The sequence below is a fragment of the Xenopus tropicalis genome, chromosome 1, assembly GCF_000004195.4.
Source record: "Xenopus tropicalis strain Nigerian chromosome 1, UCB_Xtro_10.0, whole genome shotgun sequence".
In the NCBI taxonomy this organism is placed as follows: domain Eukaryota; kingdom Metazoa; phylum Chordata; class Amphibia; order Anura; family Pipidae; genus Xenopus; species Xenopus tropicalis.
Genome location: NC_030677.2, coordinates 103,756,915 through 103,778,994, shown reverse-complemented (window position 1 = coordinate 103,778,994; position 22,080 = coordinate 103,756,915). Strand labels below are relative to the sequence as shown.

General features: G+C 38.8%; 1 protein-coding gene across 3 annotated transcripts in view; it reads right to left on the bottom strand.

The window, feature by feature from the left end:
• Positions 1 to 22,080, bottom strand: part of pde4c (phosphodiesterase 4C) — a 287,821-nt gene that overhangs the window by 63,385 nt on the left and 202,356 nt on the right. The window contains exon 1 of one of the 3 annotated variants that reach the window (XM_004910985.3): positions 19,575 to 20,190. The exons of the other annotated variants lie outside the window; for them this stretch is intronic. Coding sequence (XP_004911042.1) covers positions 19,575 to 19,621 — 47 coding nt within the window. The 5' untranslated portion in view covers positions 19,622 to 20,190. Of the gene's footprint in view, positions 1 to 19,574; positions 20,191 to 22,080 lie in introns of those variants that run through there. 3 annotated transcript variants of the gene reach the window in all.

Genomic DNA, 22,080 nt, shown 5'->3' with positions numbered 1-22,080 from the left:
GCAATGCCATCCCACCGGCTAGAATGTAAATCGCCGGTGGGATGGCATAAGCAGCTCTGCGATTTGCCGAAGTTTCCTCTCAAAGAAACTTCAGCGACTTCGGCAAATCGTAGCGACACGTATGCCATCCCACCAGCGATTTACATTCTAGCCGGTGGGATGGCACTGCGGGGAGATTAGTCGCCCACGACAGCGAAGGCTGTGCGGTGACTAATCTTCCTGTGTGTCACTACCCTAAATGCTAAAATCTTACATGCATCCAAATCAATAGAGAGAAATAGACCCCCAGTTGTTTGTTTCCTTTCCATTGTATAACACCTGTTAGCTGCAAACTTCATGTTAAGGTATGGTTATAGTAGTAAGGTTGTAAGGTTAGAGAAGCACCAACTAAATAGTAATGGCTATGTGCAGGTCCTTCAGCTGAGTAAGAAAGACACAAGTGACACCTGAAAGAAGAGAAATCTTACTAGTGACCTGTGTAAGCAGCCTTTCGGCAGTGACATGCTGAAGTTTGGCAAGACTGAGCATGAATTAAGCGAAAGTAGGCTGCACCCTGATAATACTCAGCATTGTCACTCCACACACCTGCCTGTCCTTATTCTACCTTGTGTAGGTTGCACCTTACAGGAGGAGGCTATACAATATAGTTACCCAGGTAACACTGGGATAATGTCTTACTATTGTTAACTTAAGGTGGCCATAAACAGAAAGATCCACTTGTTTAGCAAGGCTGGGCTGAGACCTGTCGAATAAGGACCACATGCTAATGCGCTCCCGTCCAACAGGTTTTCAAATCCAGCTGATTGATACTGGGACAATTTTTGGCTAGATATCAGTTGGGCATGTGTTGTGGTGGGACCTATACACAGGCAGATAAGCTGCTGACTTGGTTTGAAGGGACTAAATAAGCCCAAAGAGAAAATCTGCCCATGCATGGCCAGCTTTTCCCTCTGGGCTTATTTCCCACCATGCTCCAAGACCAAGTTAGCAGCTTATCTGCGTGTGTATAGGCCCTCCCCGGTGGCTGATCCCAGGGCCACCATCAGAAACATTGGGGCCCCGCAGAAGTTATTGATATGGGGGCCCCCTATGAACACAAGTGCTCAGAACCAAAATTTTGGACACACCCTTGTGTGTGCAATATACAGCTGATGTTACTCTATAATAAGCAGTTCATATAAAGAGTTCCATTGATTAATGTGCTAATAAGTCATTCAGTTTATAGGGGGTCAGTAGAGTTTGCCCTAATTTTAACCCCTTCTCAACTACCGGCCTCTGCTCTGCACTGTTATTGCTTGATATGGAAGATATGTAATTACGGAAACTGCATAAGTTTAGAGGCCCAGTAATCTGTGAGACCAAATAACTAGTCAGTTGTAGTTCATTAAAACCGTAAAAATAATTAATGTTCTAATAAATCAGTATTTTATTAGAAGGGGGTCAGTTGAGTTTTTACGTAAGTTACATAAGTTTCATTGAAAGTAACTTGAGTTTTTGCTTAAGTTCCGTAAATTGCATAAGGGGTAATTGATGTTGCTGTGGGGCCCAATAACTAGTCATTCCCCTGCTGCAAAGTTTATGATTTTAAGTCAGTCAGTTCTTTGTGGACAGTGGAGTTTTTTTGCATTGTCTTTTGCTTGATACGCAAGTTACTTAAAGGGATACTGTCATGATTTATGTGGTATACTTTTTATTTCTAAATAACACTAAATAACTCACTTTACGAAGAATTTTATTCTTGAACCAACAAATGTATTTTTTAGTTGTAATATTAGTGTGTAGGCAGCCATCTCAGTGCCTTGTACCTCAGTGCATTGAGTCTGAGCTTTCAGAAGGAGCCAGCGCTACACATTAGAACTGCTTTCAGATAACCTATTGTTTCTCCTACTCCCATGTAACTGGAGGAGTCCCAAGCTGGACTTGGATTTCTTACTATTGAGGGCTCTGGCACACGGGGAGATTAGTTGCCCGCGACAAATCTTCTGTGTCTCGGGCGACTAATCTCCCCAAAATGCCATCCCACCGGCGATTTACATTTTCGCCGGTGGGATGGCAATCTGGGGAGATTAGTCGCCCGCGAACAGGGAGTTTTGTCGTGGGCGACTAATCTCCCCGTGCGCCAGAGCCCTGAGTGCTATTCTGATATCTACTGGGAGCTTGCTACCTTCCCATTGTTCTGCTGATCGGCTGCTGGGAGAGGAGTGATATCAATTCAACTTTGTGTAACCTTCGCAACACGACCAGGCACTCTTACGAAACAAAATTTCAGGGGGCATAATTGTATCCCCTCACCCCCCTGTTGGCAGCCCTGGATGATCCAATAGATATCTGGCCAGATATCTGTCAGTCAGGTTTAAAGTCATGGGCACATGGGCCTTCTCTCAGCCTGCAGCTCCCTTTATCTGCCCTGAAAAGTATGTCTTTTGCCTAAGTGCAGGTACATGGAGCAGAAGAGAGATCAGCCTGAAAAACTCCAGTCCACTCCAAGTACCTGCACTCAGGCTCAAGCTGTACTTTTCAGTGCAGATAACGGAGCTGGCGAAGGGAGTCTCAGCCTGTTTGTGTAGGTAAATATGCTAATACACCTATAAACTTTTACCTTCTTTGGAAAAATCTGGGGGCTATTAAAATGACAAGACAATGTTCAGAAAGCAGTAATGTCTCAAAGTATTCCCAAATCATAATCAATTGGAATGAACTAAATTTGTTAACAGAAAATTATAATTTGTAGCTGTAACATTTTTAGGTAATAAATATAGAAGGATGTATTTGTAATGTGTGTAATGTAATAAAAGGCACAAATGTTACATTAGCTTGTAATTAGATGTTTGTTTTTAAACAGTAAATACTTTTTGCTGATTGGTTGCCATGTGTTACTAGACCTGAGGGAACTTTGTAACTGTAATTATGCTATCTGTCAGTGGATCAAAACAATGCACCCTGGCATAAAAGTATAGACTCTAACAGCTTTATATGAGAAACTGTATTATTATATTATTATATGAGGAACTGTATATAAAAAGTAATTTGGAGAACAGAGGAACAGAACATAAATTATGGGTGTTTATGAACTGTATCATATCAGAGCAGCCCAATATGACACCATACAATTTTTGTTCACTCATTCCCCCACAGTGGCCTGAACAAAACACTACTCCGTGCCCTTAGTGAATTCATGTGCTCTAATGACGAAAAAGTCTGGCTGGGTAACTCTAGGAGCAGACCCCTCCTCTAGGTGAATAACAAGTCTATTATCAGGCCTGAACAAAGACTTGCCTTTGTGTTCTGAGTAAATTAAATGCCAAGCCCCTTAATCTTACTAGGGTTAATGAGGCTTGTTAATTAAATTGATCTGCCTGCTCTGAATTTTTGTGTCTTAGCATGTCCCTTCTAAAACCTGTCAAACAGAGTTTATACTCCAAATGTATTCCACTTCCAAGATGCAATTTATTACACCATTTCTTTTGTATTTAAATGTTCAGTAATTGTTCAGTGAATTGATGAAAAAGCAATAATTATCCTTTTTCATTTACAGTTAGATATAAAAAGAACATATTCCCTTGCTGCCCATTTATTTTCTACACAAACTGTAGAGGAGAAACCAAAGCTAAAAAATAAAGCCTAGGCCTATGGTACACCAGGTAGTTTGAATGTGGCGATGATCCTACTTACACACGCCAATATGGTAGATGTTGGAGAGGTCAGAGGGGAAGATTTAGGAAAGCACGCTTTAGCAAACGTGTCATTAAACTTAGGATGCCACTTGATCACAACAACATCCAAAAGTCTTCTGTATGGGCTACAAATGACAATTTTTCCAATTAATACTTTAGGTTATTCTATGTTTAATAAAATTAGGAATCTCTGATGCTGCAGACCACACCATTCTCTAGGTTTAAACTGTTGCTGGGAAATGCTCCATATGGATATACGTAAGACCAAATCTTTCTGTAAACAGTCATCATTGCCTTTACAGCTTTTCAACTACAGGACATTTTATTGTTTTTGCTCTGGTGAGAGTTTATGAAACAAATATATGAAGCACTTTTCATAGAATTATAGCCTAAACACTTACCCCACAGTAACTGCAATCAAAATACTCCATGTGCAATGGCCCTAGCATTCACAATGGATTTGTAAACTATAAGGCAAAATAAAGCATACAATTATTATCAAGATATGAGTAATAGGTGTCTCCTGATACTAATGTCACACAATAAATGCTGAATATGCATGACATTGCTCAGACTTTTGGTATCACAAATAGCATCCAATAAACCTGGCAGTCTATCTCCCTCCTGCTAACAATTACTAAATACTATTTCCCATTATAGCCCATTAAGAAACAAAGCATTTATGGCACCAAGGCACAATTATAGCAAAAATATAATTATGCACATTTTTAAGTGCACCCACGGACTACTCCATGTACTTATTATAAAGTAGTAATAGAGAGTGATTCTCCACTTTTTACCCGCACGACTTTGGCTGAGAGAAAAGAACCTATATTACACAGCTTGTAATTATTTTGCATCCACGATTTTCCACCAGGGGAACTGCATTGTGAGCCATTTCCCTTACAAAAGCAAATGGGTCAAGCAGCTACAGCCACAGCTCTGCAGTCCACATTTTTCAAATAACTATCTATATTAATAAAGTGTAATAATAACAAATAATTTACAAACATCATGATACAAAGCATGAAGAAACAAATGTGGTGATGGCTCTTTATGCAAAAGCTTACCAAATATTAGCCTAATAGGATGCTGAAAATGTTGGGGGTGATAACAAGAATCCACTGGATGACTACATCATGTCTACACAGCTCCAAGTGGACAGTAATCTCTCTAGTCTAGAGATTAAGCCAGATTCAGGGCAATAGGCAATACCAAAGGGATGTCACTAAAAAAGAAGTTAGACTGAATTCTGGTGACTGATTTCCTGTAAAGACAAACAAAAGGGAAGCAGTACTGTGGCATTTTCAGGGAATCTGCATACCACTTTGCCTAACTACAGATGACAGAACCTCTAGTGAAAGAAGCCACAGGCTGCCAATAATTGCAATTTTTACACTACATCTGTGAAACATTCATCTGTCTGAAACCAAAGCATGTGTCTAGCAGGTAAATAATAAAAAAAATAGCTTGCTACACATCATCTACTGAGCTACTCTGGGAAACGGGAGTTCTGCAATGCAATCAACTGATACACAGACATTCCACTGTTTTCATTAGGGCTACAAGATAAGATTTATTTATGCAATTTGGCAGAGTGGAACAGATAAGAAAAGTAAACAGAGGGAAATCAGCAAAAGTAACAAAACATAAAACAGAATTGTATAATAAATAGCATTTATGAATATAAAGCTGTATAACATTTAACTGTAATTTACCCTCAAGAATTACACATTCTGTTAGAGGTTTAAAAAACAAATGTACAGTAGTAGAAGCCAAAGCAGCCAATCCCCATGAGCCAGCCTGCATGTCTATGATAGCTATGTTCTGATTTCATAAATTTTTCTTTATATTTATTTATATTGTAAAAGTGCTGAAAATATATTTGTATTTGTTTCAGTATAAGTGCAGAATGCAGTTCAGCATCAGAGTTTCCGTTTTGACTCATGTGTCCGTATATTGCAAGGAAGCTGAGAGCATCAGCAAGTTTACTTGTCAAACTGCTAACATTGGGTTAAAGAAAACAACTTTTATCATATGATCTGCTTGTCATACTGAGGTACCTCATTATGGTGCCCAAACTATCTGTTTGGGGTAGGAGCCTCTTTGGCCTGGTATCATTTTCTTCCCTCCTCCTGTGACTGGAAACCCAAAGCTTATATGGCACACTGGAATTTTTAGTGATACCACCTTTCCTGGGAAAAGCAGCATTGACAAAACAGTAGGATTGCTGATGCTTCTTAATGAAGTTGATGGGAACTAGCCCCCTGCTATTTTGCAATCTAAGGCAAGTGTGCCACAACCCTCAGGCCATTGACAAGCCAACAGCTGTAATACCCAAGGCTGCTTAATCTGCCAAACACATAAAGGCTTGTTTACCATGGGTACAGGTGCTGGAACACTTGAGTGCCCCTTGGTTCCACTGCACAGAACATTTTCACTTTAACCCATGGCAGTTGTAAAGTGTGCAGCCCCCTGTTGCAGTATTCATTTATGTAGTGTTGATTTAAAAAAATGGCTGCACTTATTTGGGCTCCAAACTACAAGTATATACGTGGATGGAAGGTGCAGCTTCTGTGGTGACAAGGTACAACATGCATATATGGAGCTTTTTGCACCTGATGAAATGGCATTCATTATAAGCTATGCCTTCATTTCCAAGGGCTACGGCCCCTGGGTCATTCTTATAGCTGATATACTAAGCTACTTAACACAGTTCATGTCCCATACTGTGAAGCTGCACACTTTTCCCTGCCCATCCAGCGGTCGGAGCAGGATGTAAGCCATAACACATACAGACGCATAAATAATTTATGGCCTTTCTGGTAATTTTACACTTGATGACTATAAGCTATTATTATGCTAACCAGGGAACAAACATTATACATATTTACAATTTACTCACAGACAACATTTTTGAATGTCTTATTCCCCCCCCCCCACACAAGAAAAAAAAAAAAAGAACAATGTCTCTTCTGTAGCAATCTTCGTAGTCTGCGCGTCATACAGTGGGTGAGGGAGACAGACTTATAGTGCAGACTGGGCCCACACTGAAACAGAAAGCATCCCAAATGTTCCACCATTAATTGTGACCCAGTTTGTCTCCTGGCATTGCAATCATCCTTTATATTACCCTTGAGTAACCTCTGTGATAAAGAACTTGCTGATATTTCTAAAACACTGAAATGTTATATGTTTGTAATACATACTAGGTAGCATAATGCTTCAATCTCAATAGGACCAGCACTGGGAATAGTCTTACTCCATAAAAATAATTAAAGAGAAGGACTCTAATGAGCTATTGGTTTATGTTTGTTTAAAGTGCTAAGCAAATTAAGAGCAAAGCTAATTCTACTTGAGTGTAGGGGCAAGCTACAGATATAACTTACAGATGTATATATAACGCAACACAAAACACATGCCGCATACCTACAGTTTAAATATAGACACAAAAAGGCTTTGGAACAGTGGCTTTGAATACAAATTGGTTTTGTAATACAATTGACAAGCATTTCATTTAACAGCTGTCCCTCAAACATCTTTTTTTCCATAGAAAGCTGCTTATTAGGAATACATGACCATCTTAGTGGGGGACAAGCTTGCCTTTTTCTGGCATTCAATGCTTCATCTGGAGAAGCAATGGGCTTCTTTCCGAAAAGCAGGATTAAACATGTAACTCATGCTTCATCTCTCATTAAAACCACTCCATCTGATTAGGGACAGCCCTAACAAAGTCAACTAAATTTGGCAGGAGTTTTCTGGCAGCAGATATCTTTAAAAGAGAATAAAATCTATATTTGTGATATAACTGTTCCTCCCATTTCCATGGAAACACTGACAGTAGCCTTAAATCTGGCCCTCAAATATCTTTAAAGCAGGGGGCTCAAACTCAATTTACCTGGGGGCCGCAGGAGGCAAAGTCAGGATGAGGCTGGGCCGCATAAGGGATTTCACAAAAAATTGGCTTTCAAGGGATAATGCAAGGAACGGCGGGCAGGAGCTGCTGATTGCGGAAATGACGTTATGCCATCATAACAGTTATTATGGGAAGATGTTCTGTGTGCACAGTTAGCTCCTTAGCAGCTAATTGTGCACACAGAACGTCTTCCCATAATAACTGTTATGATGGCATAACGTCATTTCCGCAATCAGCAGCTCCCGCCCACCAAGCCTTGCATTATCCCTTGGATCGCAATAAAAATCGCGATCCATTCATTGCTTTTGAGAAGGCGTTGGTGCGGGCCACAAAATATTGTACCGAGGGCCGCAAATGGCCCGCGGGCCGCGAGTTTGAGACCCCTGCTTTAAAGGAAGGCCTTGCAACCCTTGCTGAACCCCCTTTTTTCGCACAGTCTGGTCGGAGGTATGCACACTTGGAATTTGCAGTGCCTCCAAGGTCAATCTGAATGTGAGTAAGTTGCACTGCCACCTTAAACTCCATCTCTTCACACTGCCACCACTGACAAAAGCAGAAAGGCTGGCATGACAACCCCTAACACTAACCGCCTATTTGTTCCCTGTCCTTACAATGGTGTTTTTGCTTGTCCAAGAATAGCGTTTCAGGTGGTGGGATTTGGGCTCCAGAATTTTGTGAGATTAGTTAGAAATGTTGTTGTTCACTTCCCCTTAAGAGCTTATACACACGGTTATTTTTAAGCAGTTTGTTAAATGCAGCATGCACAAACTTGTAGTATTTGACTAACATAAAATGCATAAAAAGTATAATAAAAGTGCATTATGATCACATTTGCAATTGATCAAATTGCTCAGGAAAGGTAACCCTGCATGATAACATTTCATGGTTTTGGTTCACCATTGGCAAATTGTTTCACAAAATTTCTGCATAAATTTGCCTTGGAAAAATTTGTTGCATGTCAAAAAAAGTTGCGGTCGCTTCAAATTGGGTTTGGTCATGGAAAAATGGGCACGGCCACTGTAAAATAGGCACGTGACAAACGCGTCTCATGGATTTTTCGCTGTTTCGGGAATTTTTCTGTTGTTTTAGGAATTTTTTGGGGACAGATTCGCCCATCACTAGCTATCACCCTTGATTTTTTAGAAAATAAAAAGCTTTTTCCATTAAAATACCATGTTCAAGACCTTCTTTCTATCCAGGCCCCACTGGCAATCTGTGGATTCTGGCAAATGCCTCAGGGGCTGCTGTAAGGTGCCATAGACACTCACTATTTATTGGGCTGGTGGGGGGCTGTTTGGGCCTCTGTGTACTTGAAATGCCAGGGCCTATTTTGAATCCCAGTTCAGGTCTACGTCTATTGCTTTGACACTGTTCCATTAGGGTAAGGGTCTGAACAACATTGACAAATCAGATTAGTGGATTATGGGGCCCTGTTAGGCTAGAAAGTCTGCAGCAACATGAGCTTTAAAGGCCTTTGCTGTGAGTGAGAATGTGTTACTGATGGAGCTCCAGGCCTGCAGTCCCAGTGAAAATGTATTAGAGAAAACATCACCAGATATAGTAATAATGCATCCTGTAGTTACATGACGTGTCTCCTTGCTTGTGCATACTTGGAAGGAGATGAAAGGCCTTACCGATCAAACATTTCACTGTCTCTTTTAGCTAACACATTTGACTGCATTTCGAGTATAAAAAAGAAAAATGAACAGACAATGGATACCCACGATCTGTTTATCAGCACTTATAAATATAACATCTTGGTGACTATAAAAATATATCTTTGTATTATTTTCCTACATGGGTTTGATAAATCTTATGGACATATTTAATTATACACACAGAATATGATTTTTACCTTTATTTTGGCTGCATATATTATGTGGTTATTGCCATTCTGCTTAAAGTAATAGCGACAATTTCCATGGTTATAAGGAACATGTCACTATCACTTTGGGAATAATGGCACTTTTCAATTTATTGAAAAATTGACGCTATTCCTTTAATAAACCCTCCAGCTGCCTCTTCGAATCTGTGCTTACAGACCCCCAGTGCAGTTCTGTGTTGGTCTCCAACTCAGCTCCTTTCCCACATGTCTCAGCAGCTGACTGGTGGGAGGGCAAACATAAACAATGCCTAAATCGACTTCTTCCTGCTCCTCAAGCCTGATGTCAGCTTGTAAGACAGTGAGGAAAGGAGGTGCAGAATAAAGCTGTAATGACATCTACAGGGAGGTAGGGGCGCAGTTCAAGTTCATTCAAATTCATTCTTATTTATTTACTCCAGTAAAATAGTGCCCTCTAAAGGCCAAAGAATTTAAAAGAACAAGGTACAGTTTTATTATTACAGAGAAAAGGAAATCATTAATGGATTAAGTTAGACACATCTTTGATGGAGACGGGCCAGGGGGTATTTGTGGATAATAAACATAGCTATAGCAAGCAAGGCCAGTAAGTAGCAAGTAGGGCAAACATAGTTTTATCTAGTATTAAATGGGGTGTAGATTCACTAAAGAAGGGGGTCATTATTTCACTTTACAAAGAACTGGTATCGCCCCATCTAAAGTATGCGTGCAGTTTTATTAATGAAACAGAGAGTCTATAAATAAGCAACTAAGGTGGCAAGGGGTATGGAAATTCTTAGGTATGAAAAAAGACTAACCAAGTTGGGGTTTTTTACACTGGAAAAGGAGTGCTTAAGGAGGGATATGATTCTGCACACACTTCTTTAGGCACAAATTATTTGTTTCCATTGACGCAGAGTACTGTGGGAACTCTGGCACTACTGCCTCATTCAAGGGTGGCAGTAGCTTTAGGGATCCCCTGCATAAATGGCCGCATAGCGTGCAGATTGCAACTATGTTGAGAAGCAAATACAAGTACCTTTAAAGAATGAATGACTGCAAATAACTTTGTGAGGCCACAACTGCTCTCTGTGGTTGCAATGACTATACAGTTCAGTGTAACAAAACTGAAAGCGACTGTTCAAAAATACATTATTACATGAAGATGTCTTTAGCAGGCCAATATCGGAATTATACACAGGCAAGGGCACTTAGTTTTTATTTTTGTGAAATCAATGCTACCTACACTCTTCTCTCTCTTTATATCATTCAATAAGATGATCAAGCAAAACTGTAGTGAAAATTACAAATTATGTATGTATGTATGTATGTATAATTAGACACATGCATACAAACACACACAGACCTAATTTTGAGGATTAAATACATTGAATTAAATGCATTATTACCCAAATCTTTTAAAATTACTGCAGTAATCCTGACCAATTATCACAATCAACAGCTCCAACTGTGACATAGATGCTAAGCATCAATTCTTACCCAATCAGAATCTCTACAGGGCAGAAACCTCCTTCCTCTAGTCTCTTAACACTTAGCACTCAATCTTGAATGTAAATTTTGTATTTCTATTTATTCTTTTATCTTATTGGTCCCTATTTACTATTTTATTTTTATTACAGGGTGTAGTGCTATATATATATATATATATATATAAAACTTAACCATAAGTACAACAGCAAGACTGCACACTGGGGCTAGTTAAAATGCCTTATTAAAAATGATAATAAAACATAGTAGCCAAACATTTTCATTCTAAACTGGATTTAAATTATGTTTGGCATCTTAAAAGTGTCTGCAGAAAATAAAGTAAAATAAACTTTATAAAATAAACTCACAGGGCAGGAGCCGAAGGAATGAAAAAATGAGCATACAGAACCATGGATAGAGCCTATGTTCTATCAATAGTGGCTAACTACAAAGCTACAAAACTCTTGAAAAGAAAGCAACCAAAGGACACATTTAAATATACTGTATTATATGGAGCATACCTTTCCCTTAATGGTATCCTCTTGCAATCTATAACTGCAATTCTGCATATATCTATTCCTCCAACAATTATTATGATCATGATGATGATGAAAGTCAGCTATTATAACTGACTGAGTAACTTATTCTGATGTGTGTTTTTATTTTAAGGTTCTGGCCATAAAACATATCCATCTGTACATCCTTTACATCCCCCCCCCACACACACACACACAAGTAAGACTGGGAAAAGTGTTTCCCTACTCTGTCTACCACCAACCCCCTGAACATACCCACAAACTACCCTCTACCATATGCCTTGCAGGGAGGGGTATAAAAAAATCCATAAAGTAGCTGGGAGTTGAAAGGAACAGGGGTCATAACCTATGGTAGTAAGCAATACTTGACATGATAGCTGGTGTGAAATTTTGTTTTTGATCTTCTAAAATATGAAAGTTGGATAGTATTTCTGAAACTTTAAGAAATCCTGTACACCGAGAGTACAGAAGGCAAAGTATAACTTGCCTTCTGTACTCTCTAGCAGTACTAGCATTGCCTTTGGAGAGAGCAAAGCACTGGCCACCCAATCCACCTATCCCTGGGCATTAAAAAAAAGTGTTGACCCCCACCTATACCCCATAATAAGCGCTATAGGACTCTATATTTGACCACTGATGCCCTCTGGCAGAGAACAATGGAAGTGAATGAATGATGTCTGCCTATTACCAACGCACAAATCTGTGATTCAGCATTTTTGAGTGGACCTGTCTTTGAATGCTTCAGACATCACAATGGTGTTTTCCACCAGAGGACAACAGTCAAAATGATACAAGTGTAACAGTTGCATAGTTGCACGCAATGAGGAGAATGGCCTAAAAATGCACCCCAGCATTTTCAGGCTCAAATTCTTCCTGTGTCAGTGACAGGTGGTAGGAAAGAAACAGTTTTGTGTGCCATCAAGGCTGATTCCCCATGGAGGAGCCCAATTAAATCTGGGCTACTGCAGGTAACAGTTGTCCCCTGAATGCTTTTCCACTGGTGATAAAATGAATCACTTGTGGCAAAATATATGAGTGCTTTGTTTTCCAAAAGTTGCCCAAAGTTTTCTCATGAGGAATCTCCTTGTGTGCCATCATCTTAAAGAAGAGAGACGTAGGCTGATAAAGTATTTGAATTATCATATCTGAATTATCAGGATCAGAGTTTGATATCACTCAGAGGGTCTGAGACAATAGAAAAGCAGTATTTTTTTCAAATGGCAGAAAACTCTGATATGATATCTAATACTGTAACCATTATTAAAATATAGTAGTATTTTTGGACCTTTATTATACACAATAGACTTTGCCACTGTAAGTATGTTACCATACTTAAGTGTCATGTAATGCTACATTCAAGGGTAAGCTATTAACATAACCAAGGTGAGCAACAGAAGCCACTTCCTACAGTCTGTACACACCATCAATCATTATAGACAGCATGCACACCACAAAGTATTTAAAGCCTGGGGCACATCACACAAACAATGGTTCAAAACACCCATTCTCTATATAGTTTCAGCTGAAAGTGATTATCACAGAAATATTACATTTGTCAGAAGATGAACCTCTCGGTCACCTGACTACCGGACAACTATAACCCCAAATTATGTAGGTCTCTATATAAATATACTGCATAAAACAGTTCGTATTCAAAACCCTGGTTAATCTAAATAACGTATTTTCATAAAAAAGTACGTTTTAGTAGTATGTGCCATTGGGTAATCCAAAACAGGTAATTGCCATTTTTTTGTCATTCTGGGGGTATAGTTTTAATTTAAAGGACAATGAAAGGTTAATATAAATTTAAAAGTAAGCCTAAAGGCATTCTTTTTTAGTACGTACTGCATATCTAAATTCCCAGATCCCTGCTTGCTTCTCTGAGATATGGTGCTGGCAGCCTACAGCAGTGTGAAGACTACAGTGACATCACTGAAATCTCTCTTCCCTTCCTGTAGGCTGCCAGCGGCAGCCTTCCTATTCTCTGAGCATGTGTGTAACTTGATCCTATCTCCAGTTCTAAGCTACACATGCCCACCAGCCAATCAGAAGCGGATCTGCCAGAAGGGAGGGGGGGAGGGAATGAAACACATGTGCAGTATGAAGCAAGGAGGGAAAGGAAGGGAGAATACCTTTTTAGAGATGGCTGCCTGTTCTAGAAAATGTGAAGTAAGTGTGACTGAGTAAATATTTGATTAGGTGAGCCAAAAGTGTGGCGTTTTCACTAAACAATAGGAGGACTATTTGGCAGTATGCTTTTTAAATTTTGACTTGCATTGTCCTTTAAGTAATTATACTAATATATTTTGGGAATCATGTGCAACATGTTGCAGTTTTTAAGGCTATTACACGGTAAGAGGCTGCAGGGCACAATTTTTTCTATAATGTCCAGGTTTAATAGGTCACAAGGCACATAAGCTCAGCTTATAAATGATGACTTAACTGAGTACTGATTACATTTTACAGGCAATTCGTAAATCCTTACCAATTGTTTTTAACAACCTCATGTGTCATCCCTTTTTTGTTAATTTACTGTAAGTGTGCATAACTCCCAACATTTGAAAGATATAAAGAGGAACAAAAGGACATTTTTGACCATGCCCATTTTTGCCACCACACCCCATAAATACCACTCCCATTTTACAAAATTTGGCAGGTTATTTAAAGTTTGAACAGATTTCCGGGGGTTTTGGGGTCTTGCAAGTCTCAGTTCCACCAAGAGACCTGTTTAGCTTATTAGTTACAATTGTATCTAGGTGCAGGTGTAGCTTGTTAACTTTTCTGGTCTCTCTGTCAAAAGCTACTTTTTAATTAAATTTGAGAAACACTGTATCTTTTTTAGCCAGTGCAAGATATCAATGGAAAATGAGGGACTTTTCAGAAAGAATCCAGGACTGTGGGCTGAGCTGTTAAAAGAGGGACTGTCCCGCAAAAATCAGAAAAGTTGGGAGGTTAACTTCCTCACACTGGTGATCATTGCTCATCTTGCCACAAACAATTGCACTATGCATATTTATACTGATAATCATACTGAAATTCTGACACACACCCGCATGACATAACGAGTGTCTCTTCAAGTTCGGTGTATGTCAGTTTTAACATTTATAGCCTGTGTAACTTGTTTCTTTCTCTGTAAAGGGTTGTCTTCCTAGAAAAAGTCTTGATCCATTCTCACATGTCAGTGACCCCCCACTTCCTCCTAGACAAGCATTCTGACATAAGAGAGCAAACATAAGTAGGCTCAGAGACAGAGGCATAGGTGAAAATGTGAAAGGATTAAGTCAATCCAACATTTACACTACAGAGTTTTATGGAACTTTGTTTTTTTCTAGATTAGATACAGTAGTTCTTATTATCAAACAGCAATTGCTGGGTTCTGTCATAAAATACGGTCTGCCAGTAGTCAAAATCTGCATTCTGTAATGTGAATAAGTCCTAACTCTCTTTGTTCCAAGTACATTACACACATGCATGAAACACCAACATCACACATATAATCACACATTCCACTGAGGGTGGTCTTGCCATGAGCTAATACTGAGCCCCAGGCAGCAAATTCCAGGGGGTGGAAAACTTCTGCCCTCAACAGCAAATGCTTTTATATCCTTTAGTTAAATGTGTTCCCATGTAATTTTCATAGCAAGAAGTTTGCCTCAAGAGCATAAGTTCACCATGATAATAAATGACATATTACGTCCCAAATGCAAAACTCTTGCAAAGCATAAAAAAACAGTTATAGAATTGCTGCTAAACCTTAAATGCAGCAGGTATTCATACCAGGCATATCAGGTGGCATGTTAACAAAATATCATAGAATTTGTACTAACAATCTTGAGTTGAGTGAATGGCAATGGAGTAGAAAGAAACAGCACAGGGAAGACACTTCTCACTCACACTCTGTCTCACTACTTGCAAGAAATAATGTGTCTCCACTCACAAATATCAAGTTACATAGGTACATAGTACATGAAAAACAGACATGTCAATATACTTTGAAATGGGTCCTTGCAAGTGATGCAATCAATTCCTCATATTCTATTTTTTCCATCTTGATTGCTGGTTTTCAAGACTTCAGTCACTCTGACTTACAGATTTTTTTTACGTGTTAGTCACTCTGACTTACAGATTTTTAATGCTTTCTTCTTTCTTCTATCAGTTGGCTTAATTAACCCACATAGCATTATATATAAAAAAAAAACCTACATTAAATGTGAGAAAAGAATTGTCACATGTTGTGAAGCTAAAGTCTAATGGCACAATCTGAGTTTCCTCCACCTGAAGAAAAATGCTGAAGAATTTGCCTGTCACAGCACACATATAATAAGGGAAAATGTTTTTACCTACTCAGAATTATTTATTTAAATTTCAAGAACCAGATTACCTTGTGAGGGTGTAGTTGAACACGTGTCACTTTAAGGATATTGGGGGTGTGTAATAAGTAGTATTTGGTAACATTTGCACAGGTAGAGTGAATCAAATAGACTTTTATAGGGTGTGTTCTTGTATATTGTTGTAGTTCAACTACATCCTTGTTAGGAATTTAGGCCTTGGAAATCTAAATAAATTTTTTTTTTTTTGTACTATTGATCGAAAGGCAACTTTACAGAACTTGTCACATTAATAAAATTGTCAGGTTGCATCAATAAATACTATTGCATTAGTGTAACAAAAATCACTAGTGTTTTGTTTGAAAAAGTATATTGATGTTATCTGGAGAGGTACTTTTTTCCTTTAAAAGTAAATTGAATATACCTTGAAAAGGTTGTGTTCTCTTTCCTCTTAATTTGTTACTGCCCACATAGGATGAAATAAAAGTGGACATGGTAACAGTTTTGAAACAAAAAAAAAAACAAAAGTGATGTAGAGGTGAAACTTTTTTGGAAAGCATTCAGTAAATTCCAGTACTTTTTTTAAACTGACTTGGAGTTAGAAAGTTGTGAAAGCTTGATATGATTATTATATGAGCCAATGAAGTTCCCCTTTTCACCACTTATCATTTAGTTTTTTCATTTTAAGGGGTTGGAAACATCATCAACATGTCTGCCTCCCTAGATTTTTCTATAAAGACAGCCATGACACTGCATGACCAAGGGGTTGTAAATTTTGATGCCGCCTTAACTTTGCTTTCATTGTTCCGAGCTGAGGCAGAAATAGTGTAAAATAGTTTAATGTAATATAAAATCCTGCACAATACAGGCTACTTACTATGTAGTAGTAGTATAAAAACAACGAACATAAGAGGAGTCAGTGGTAGCCCAACGCGTTTCGCGTGCTCTCTGCACGCTTCCTATTTTGCTCCTGAGGAAGCGTGCAGAGAGCACGCGAAACGCGTTGGGCTACCACTGACTCCTCTTATGTTCGTTGTTTTTATACTACTACTACATAGTAAGTAGCCTGTATTGCGCAGGATTTTATATTACATTAAACTATTTTACACTATTTCTGCCTCATCTTCTATCCTATACATACTGCGATATTGGATCCCTCTTCAAACAATGCCTGGCTGGGATTGATCTACATGCTCCTTTTTAAGTTGTTCTGGTGAGCAGTTACAATATTATTATAATATATACAGAGTTGGGGTCACTTTACCTAGCATTGGTGTTTGGATTAAGCACTCACATTCCAATTTGTTTTGATCCCTTTATTTTATTGATCTGCACCATATATTTTTTATTTTTGTTTTCATTTTCATGTGCTTCCATCGATACTACTGCATATATACCTTGAGGCTCATCTAAAGGGGAGCTAATACCAGGAGGAAGCAGCACGTTGATTCACATTGGTATCCACCACTTTGAACATACATACGGACTCTTCATCAAGAAGCGCTGGGTTCAGGAGTGTTTACTCACTTCTCAAACACTAGAAATCTTCAAACATGCCTGATCTCCAGACTAAGCAATATCCATATGAGAGGTACATGTCAGGTCTGGACTGAGACCCAAAAACAGGCCCTGGCATTTTCAGTATACAGAGGCCCAAACAGCCTCACACCAACCCAGAAAATAGTGACTGCCGATGGCATCTTACAGCAGCCCCTCTGGCATTTGCCAGAACCAACAGATTGCTAGTCCGAGCCTGTACATGTATGGCCAGTGTAAGTCTTCTTTTGCACCATAAAAGTGACAAGGTGAGGTTTTATCAGGACTTGGGGACAATATTAAAGACTGTTAAGTTCTGTTAAGGTCCCTTGGACCGATTCGGCAGCTTATCGGCCCGTGTAGGGGCAGAACCGAGGGGCCTGGCTGACCAATATCTGGCCTGAAATTGGGCAGATATCGATCGCCAGGTTAGAAAATCCAGTCGGATCGGGGACCGCATCGGCTCGTTGATGTGGTCCCCGAACCGACTGCCCCATTGGCGCCTCCATGCCTCCCCGATATCGCCCACCTGCTCGTGTATGGCCAGCTTTACACTACTTAGTACTGTACTTAACAGCAGTTTTTTTTAACGGTGACAGGTACGGAAGAAGAAAACTACCAGTAGTCAATTGGGGATATTGCACACATTGTAAACTTGTCCCATGGGACAGCAGGGAAAAGTTCATTGTCCTCTTGAAGAGAAGTGATTTAAGAGATTGTTCTACTAATGAGCATTACATTGTTAAAGGGTAAATTCCTCCTAGCTAAAAACGCTACTAAATATAATATATAAGTGTTCAGGGATGGGATCATTTATATAGAAACCCCTTATCCAGAAAGCTCTGAATTATGGGAAGGTCATCTCCCACAGAGTCCATTTTAAGCTTATATTTCTAATTTTTAAAAATTATTTCCTTGTTCTCTGTATTAATAAAACTGTACCTTGTACTTGATCCTAGCTTAGTTGCATGAATCTATATAGGTGGCAAAACAATCCCATTAGGTTTATTTAATGTTTATTTAATGACAAGGTATGGAGATACTACGGAAAGATCCCTTATCTGGGACTAACAACTCAAACACATAGTGGTTACTGTTACTGATTGCAAAATAATTTATAACTTCTTTATAAGTAGGATTTAAATTATTGTCCCATATGCAGAATGTAAAGTTAGGGGCTTAAGGTGGACAAATATGCAACTCATGGGCCAATTAGACAAATACCGCATGAGTGGTCTGTTTTCCAGCATGGCCAGCAACAAACTGACCAAAATTAATTGGACAAAAGATGTTGGTTAGAATCGTCCCCGCAAAATGAATGTCCCAAATATCAAACAAAACTTTTATACGTGTATGTAAGGCCATATTAAAAATGTTCCTTCTCAGCACATATACATAGATATAATAGAGGGAGCTGCCATATTGTTTCCTATACTACTCTCCATAGACTGCATTAGCTCAATATATGTATGACTACTGGTTGATGTGCAGTCCCAGTCTTAATGAAGAATGTCTTGTTAGTGACAAGCTACACAGAGGCTTCCACCAAAGTTCAGTTGTAAGCTCTTTGGAACAGAGAACTGTTTATTCATGTTTTCCTTAATGTGTCCTTATTTCTCTCAATGTATTTTGGCTCTGCAAAGTGCTATGTACATATAGTACCCAAATGACAGGACAAACTATTACAATTATCTCACAGGTTTAACAATTTGAAAATCTGTTGCATTCCTGCTGAATTACAGCATATATAAGGTTGAGCATGTATTATATGAGAAGAATGTATGTTTCATTCATTCATAGATGTGCGTTAAACGGAATTAAGTCATACATTTGTGGGGGTGTTATAGCTACATTACAGAATTATAGTTGGGTGAACTTAGATATTAATATATATATAATATTCTAGTTAATTGTGTTCTGTATGTATATTGGCACTAGAAAATATAACCAAATGGATATCCATGTTCAACTTTGCTGCAGTTTATATGGTGAAACTAATTAAAAGAAATTAAACTTATTACTTTCCTGTGTTTTTGATGTGCTGAATATTTGAACACTTTTTAACCATAAAACTAATCAATATTTTATGATGATTAGTCCACTCATGATGTGGAGTAATTCCATTATACCCTTACCCCGTAAAACACACAAACATATGTATATTCATTCATAATCATTTGTCAAAACTCTCTGACAAATTAATTATAAAGGAACCTGTAATTCTTCATTGCTGGCATTATTTACAGTGTCACCTACCAGATGCATGAATGTCTTCGAATTGGAAACCGTGTTAAAGAGATCATTGTCAGTCAGAGGGTCCTTTACGCGGGTGAATAAGTAAAAATTGGCCCCCGGGAAATGCTACAAATAATCCATATCAGTGAGGCAAAGACACTCAAAACTTGGCATTCTCCCAGTCCTTTTCTGTCCACTTACACGTAAAGTCACGACACATGTTGGAATGTTAAGAAACCACAGGGTACTTTGATGCTGTATGTCAAGGCTCAACAGCGAAGTTGCTCGAAGAAATTCCTTTTCGAGTCCATTCTGTTTGTCAATCACTTTCCAGAAGGAAATGTGTCCATACTAGGTGCCCTTTATTAAACAGGATCTCCTTGGGCAACTCTCTGATTCTATATGCTTCTGAACAAACCAGTTTTTTATTTAAGAAAATGTTAAAAAGTATGGTCTTGTCCAGAAATGGTGACTCCTTGATGTCCATTAGTTAGCTGTGAATTTCATTTTGTTTGTTTGTTTGCCTGAGTCCAAAATCAGAGGTTGTACAATGTGCTTTCTGTGTTTAGGCTGGGACTGTCCATATCTCTTCCACACCCTCCCCCTACACACCCACTGGGTTAGAGCTAATTTATACAAAGATTCTACACGACTCCCTCCCCATTACTCTACCCCCCTCCTTCTTCCTGTGCCCTGCCACAATCCAGGCTACAACCTGACACCATAAAAAAAACAATTCTCTCTACTCTTTTTTTTCTAAGGGCACCTAATTGTGAGTGAAACAAGCTGAAACTAATTTACCCCTTCAAAAAACAAACAAGCAGCAGCACCATCGTATAATGCTCTTGCCTGACGTAATCTACATGTTTTCCACGTATGACTATTGCTTTGCATGAAATTTCAGTCAAACAAACAGAAATACATACTGTACATCAGTAGAAATACATACTATACATCAGAGCAGTCTTAATTATGTGGCAACAAAATCATTAAATTATATTTATATGCAATTCGACAATATTTATATAGGAAATTTGTTTTTATTTTACTTTGATCAATGTTTTGTTTAACACTTTAAGTTAGTATAAAAAAGCAGCCCACTTCCATTTACAGCAGAGCAGAATGATAAAGAAAGCAGGTTCACCATAGTGAAAGCAACAAAATCTATGCTACAGAAATAGTTAAATAAGGATGTGTAGAAGAACTTTAGTAAATTCCAGTAAATGTGCAGAAAGACAGTCTCCTTTCTTATCTACTCCATTTTGAACACTGCTCCTTAATTGGTCATCCCCACTGGTATGCAAGTAGCGTAAGTTCCATGATCAGTCTCATATCAGTTAGGCGGCTTTTATGTCTCTAATCACAAGCCTATTTTATCATAGACATAATATAAGTAACAGTAGGCTCTGTATGAAGAATTAGCATACATAGCTATTGTGTATGGTGTTGATATAAGTATTCTCACACTTCATTAGTTATTTTTCTGTGGTTTTGACTGTTTACTTTTCTGATCAGCAGCAGTCAACTGCTATCTAGTTGCTATGGTTTAATTACCCCAGCAACTACACATCCGTTTGAAAATCAGTATGGCAGCAGTACTGAAAAGAAAGATAAGAAAGCTGAACACACCCAGTCAATCTGTTTTTTTTTTGTTGCCTGACAACCAGTTGCAGGATGGAAAAAGGCAGAATAAGAATGCTCATAATTCTGAGCCCATAATAAATATTGCAAAAAAAAATTAAAAGGATGTCTATCATATACTTAAAGTATTGGAAATCTATTGGAAATCTTCAGCACTGGTGCAGAAGTAAAACTCCCAAAATACACGTATGCTGGCCAGGAGATTCTGAAACTGAAACAATGGATTCAGTTTGGCTAAACAAGTTGCTTAGGGTAATGTCATACACTGCCTAAAGTTTGCTATTTGTCTGGTAACCCACAGCAACCAATCAGCAAGTAGGATTTACTGGTAGCTGTTTAAAAACACATCTAATTGGTTGCTATGGGCTACTAGATGTGGCCACTAGATGTGGGCAAATTTTTGACTACAAAAAAGTGCCAATCTCAAACAAAGAACTTGCTATGGTACATTCCTAGCAGATTTAAAGGAGAAGGGAAGGCTAAATAACAAGGGGGGGGGGGCAAATATTAGGCACCTCCCAGTGATACTAATCACTTACCAGATACCCCAGGCCAGTGCTCCTATTAGCAGAAAACTGCACCGGCTTGGGGTACTTTTCAGAGAGCACCATGGCGTAATCTTACTCTTACTTGCACCAGGTGCACAATCGCAGTAAAGTGAAAAGTTGAAAAGCAAAAGCGTTTTCAGTTTACTGCACATGTGTCTGCCTGGGACCATTGAAAAACGAATACGCATAAGAAGAGGATCACTCCATGGTACTTGCTTAGAAATACCCTAGGCTGGTGCAGTTTTCTGCTAACAGGAGCACCGGCCTGGGGTATCAGGTAAGTGACTATAACACTGGGGGGTGCCTTACCTTTGCCACACCCAGTGATTGAGACTTTA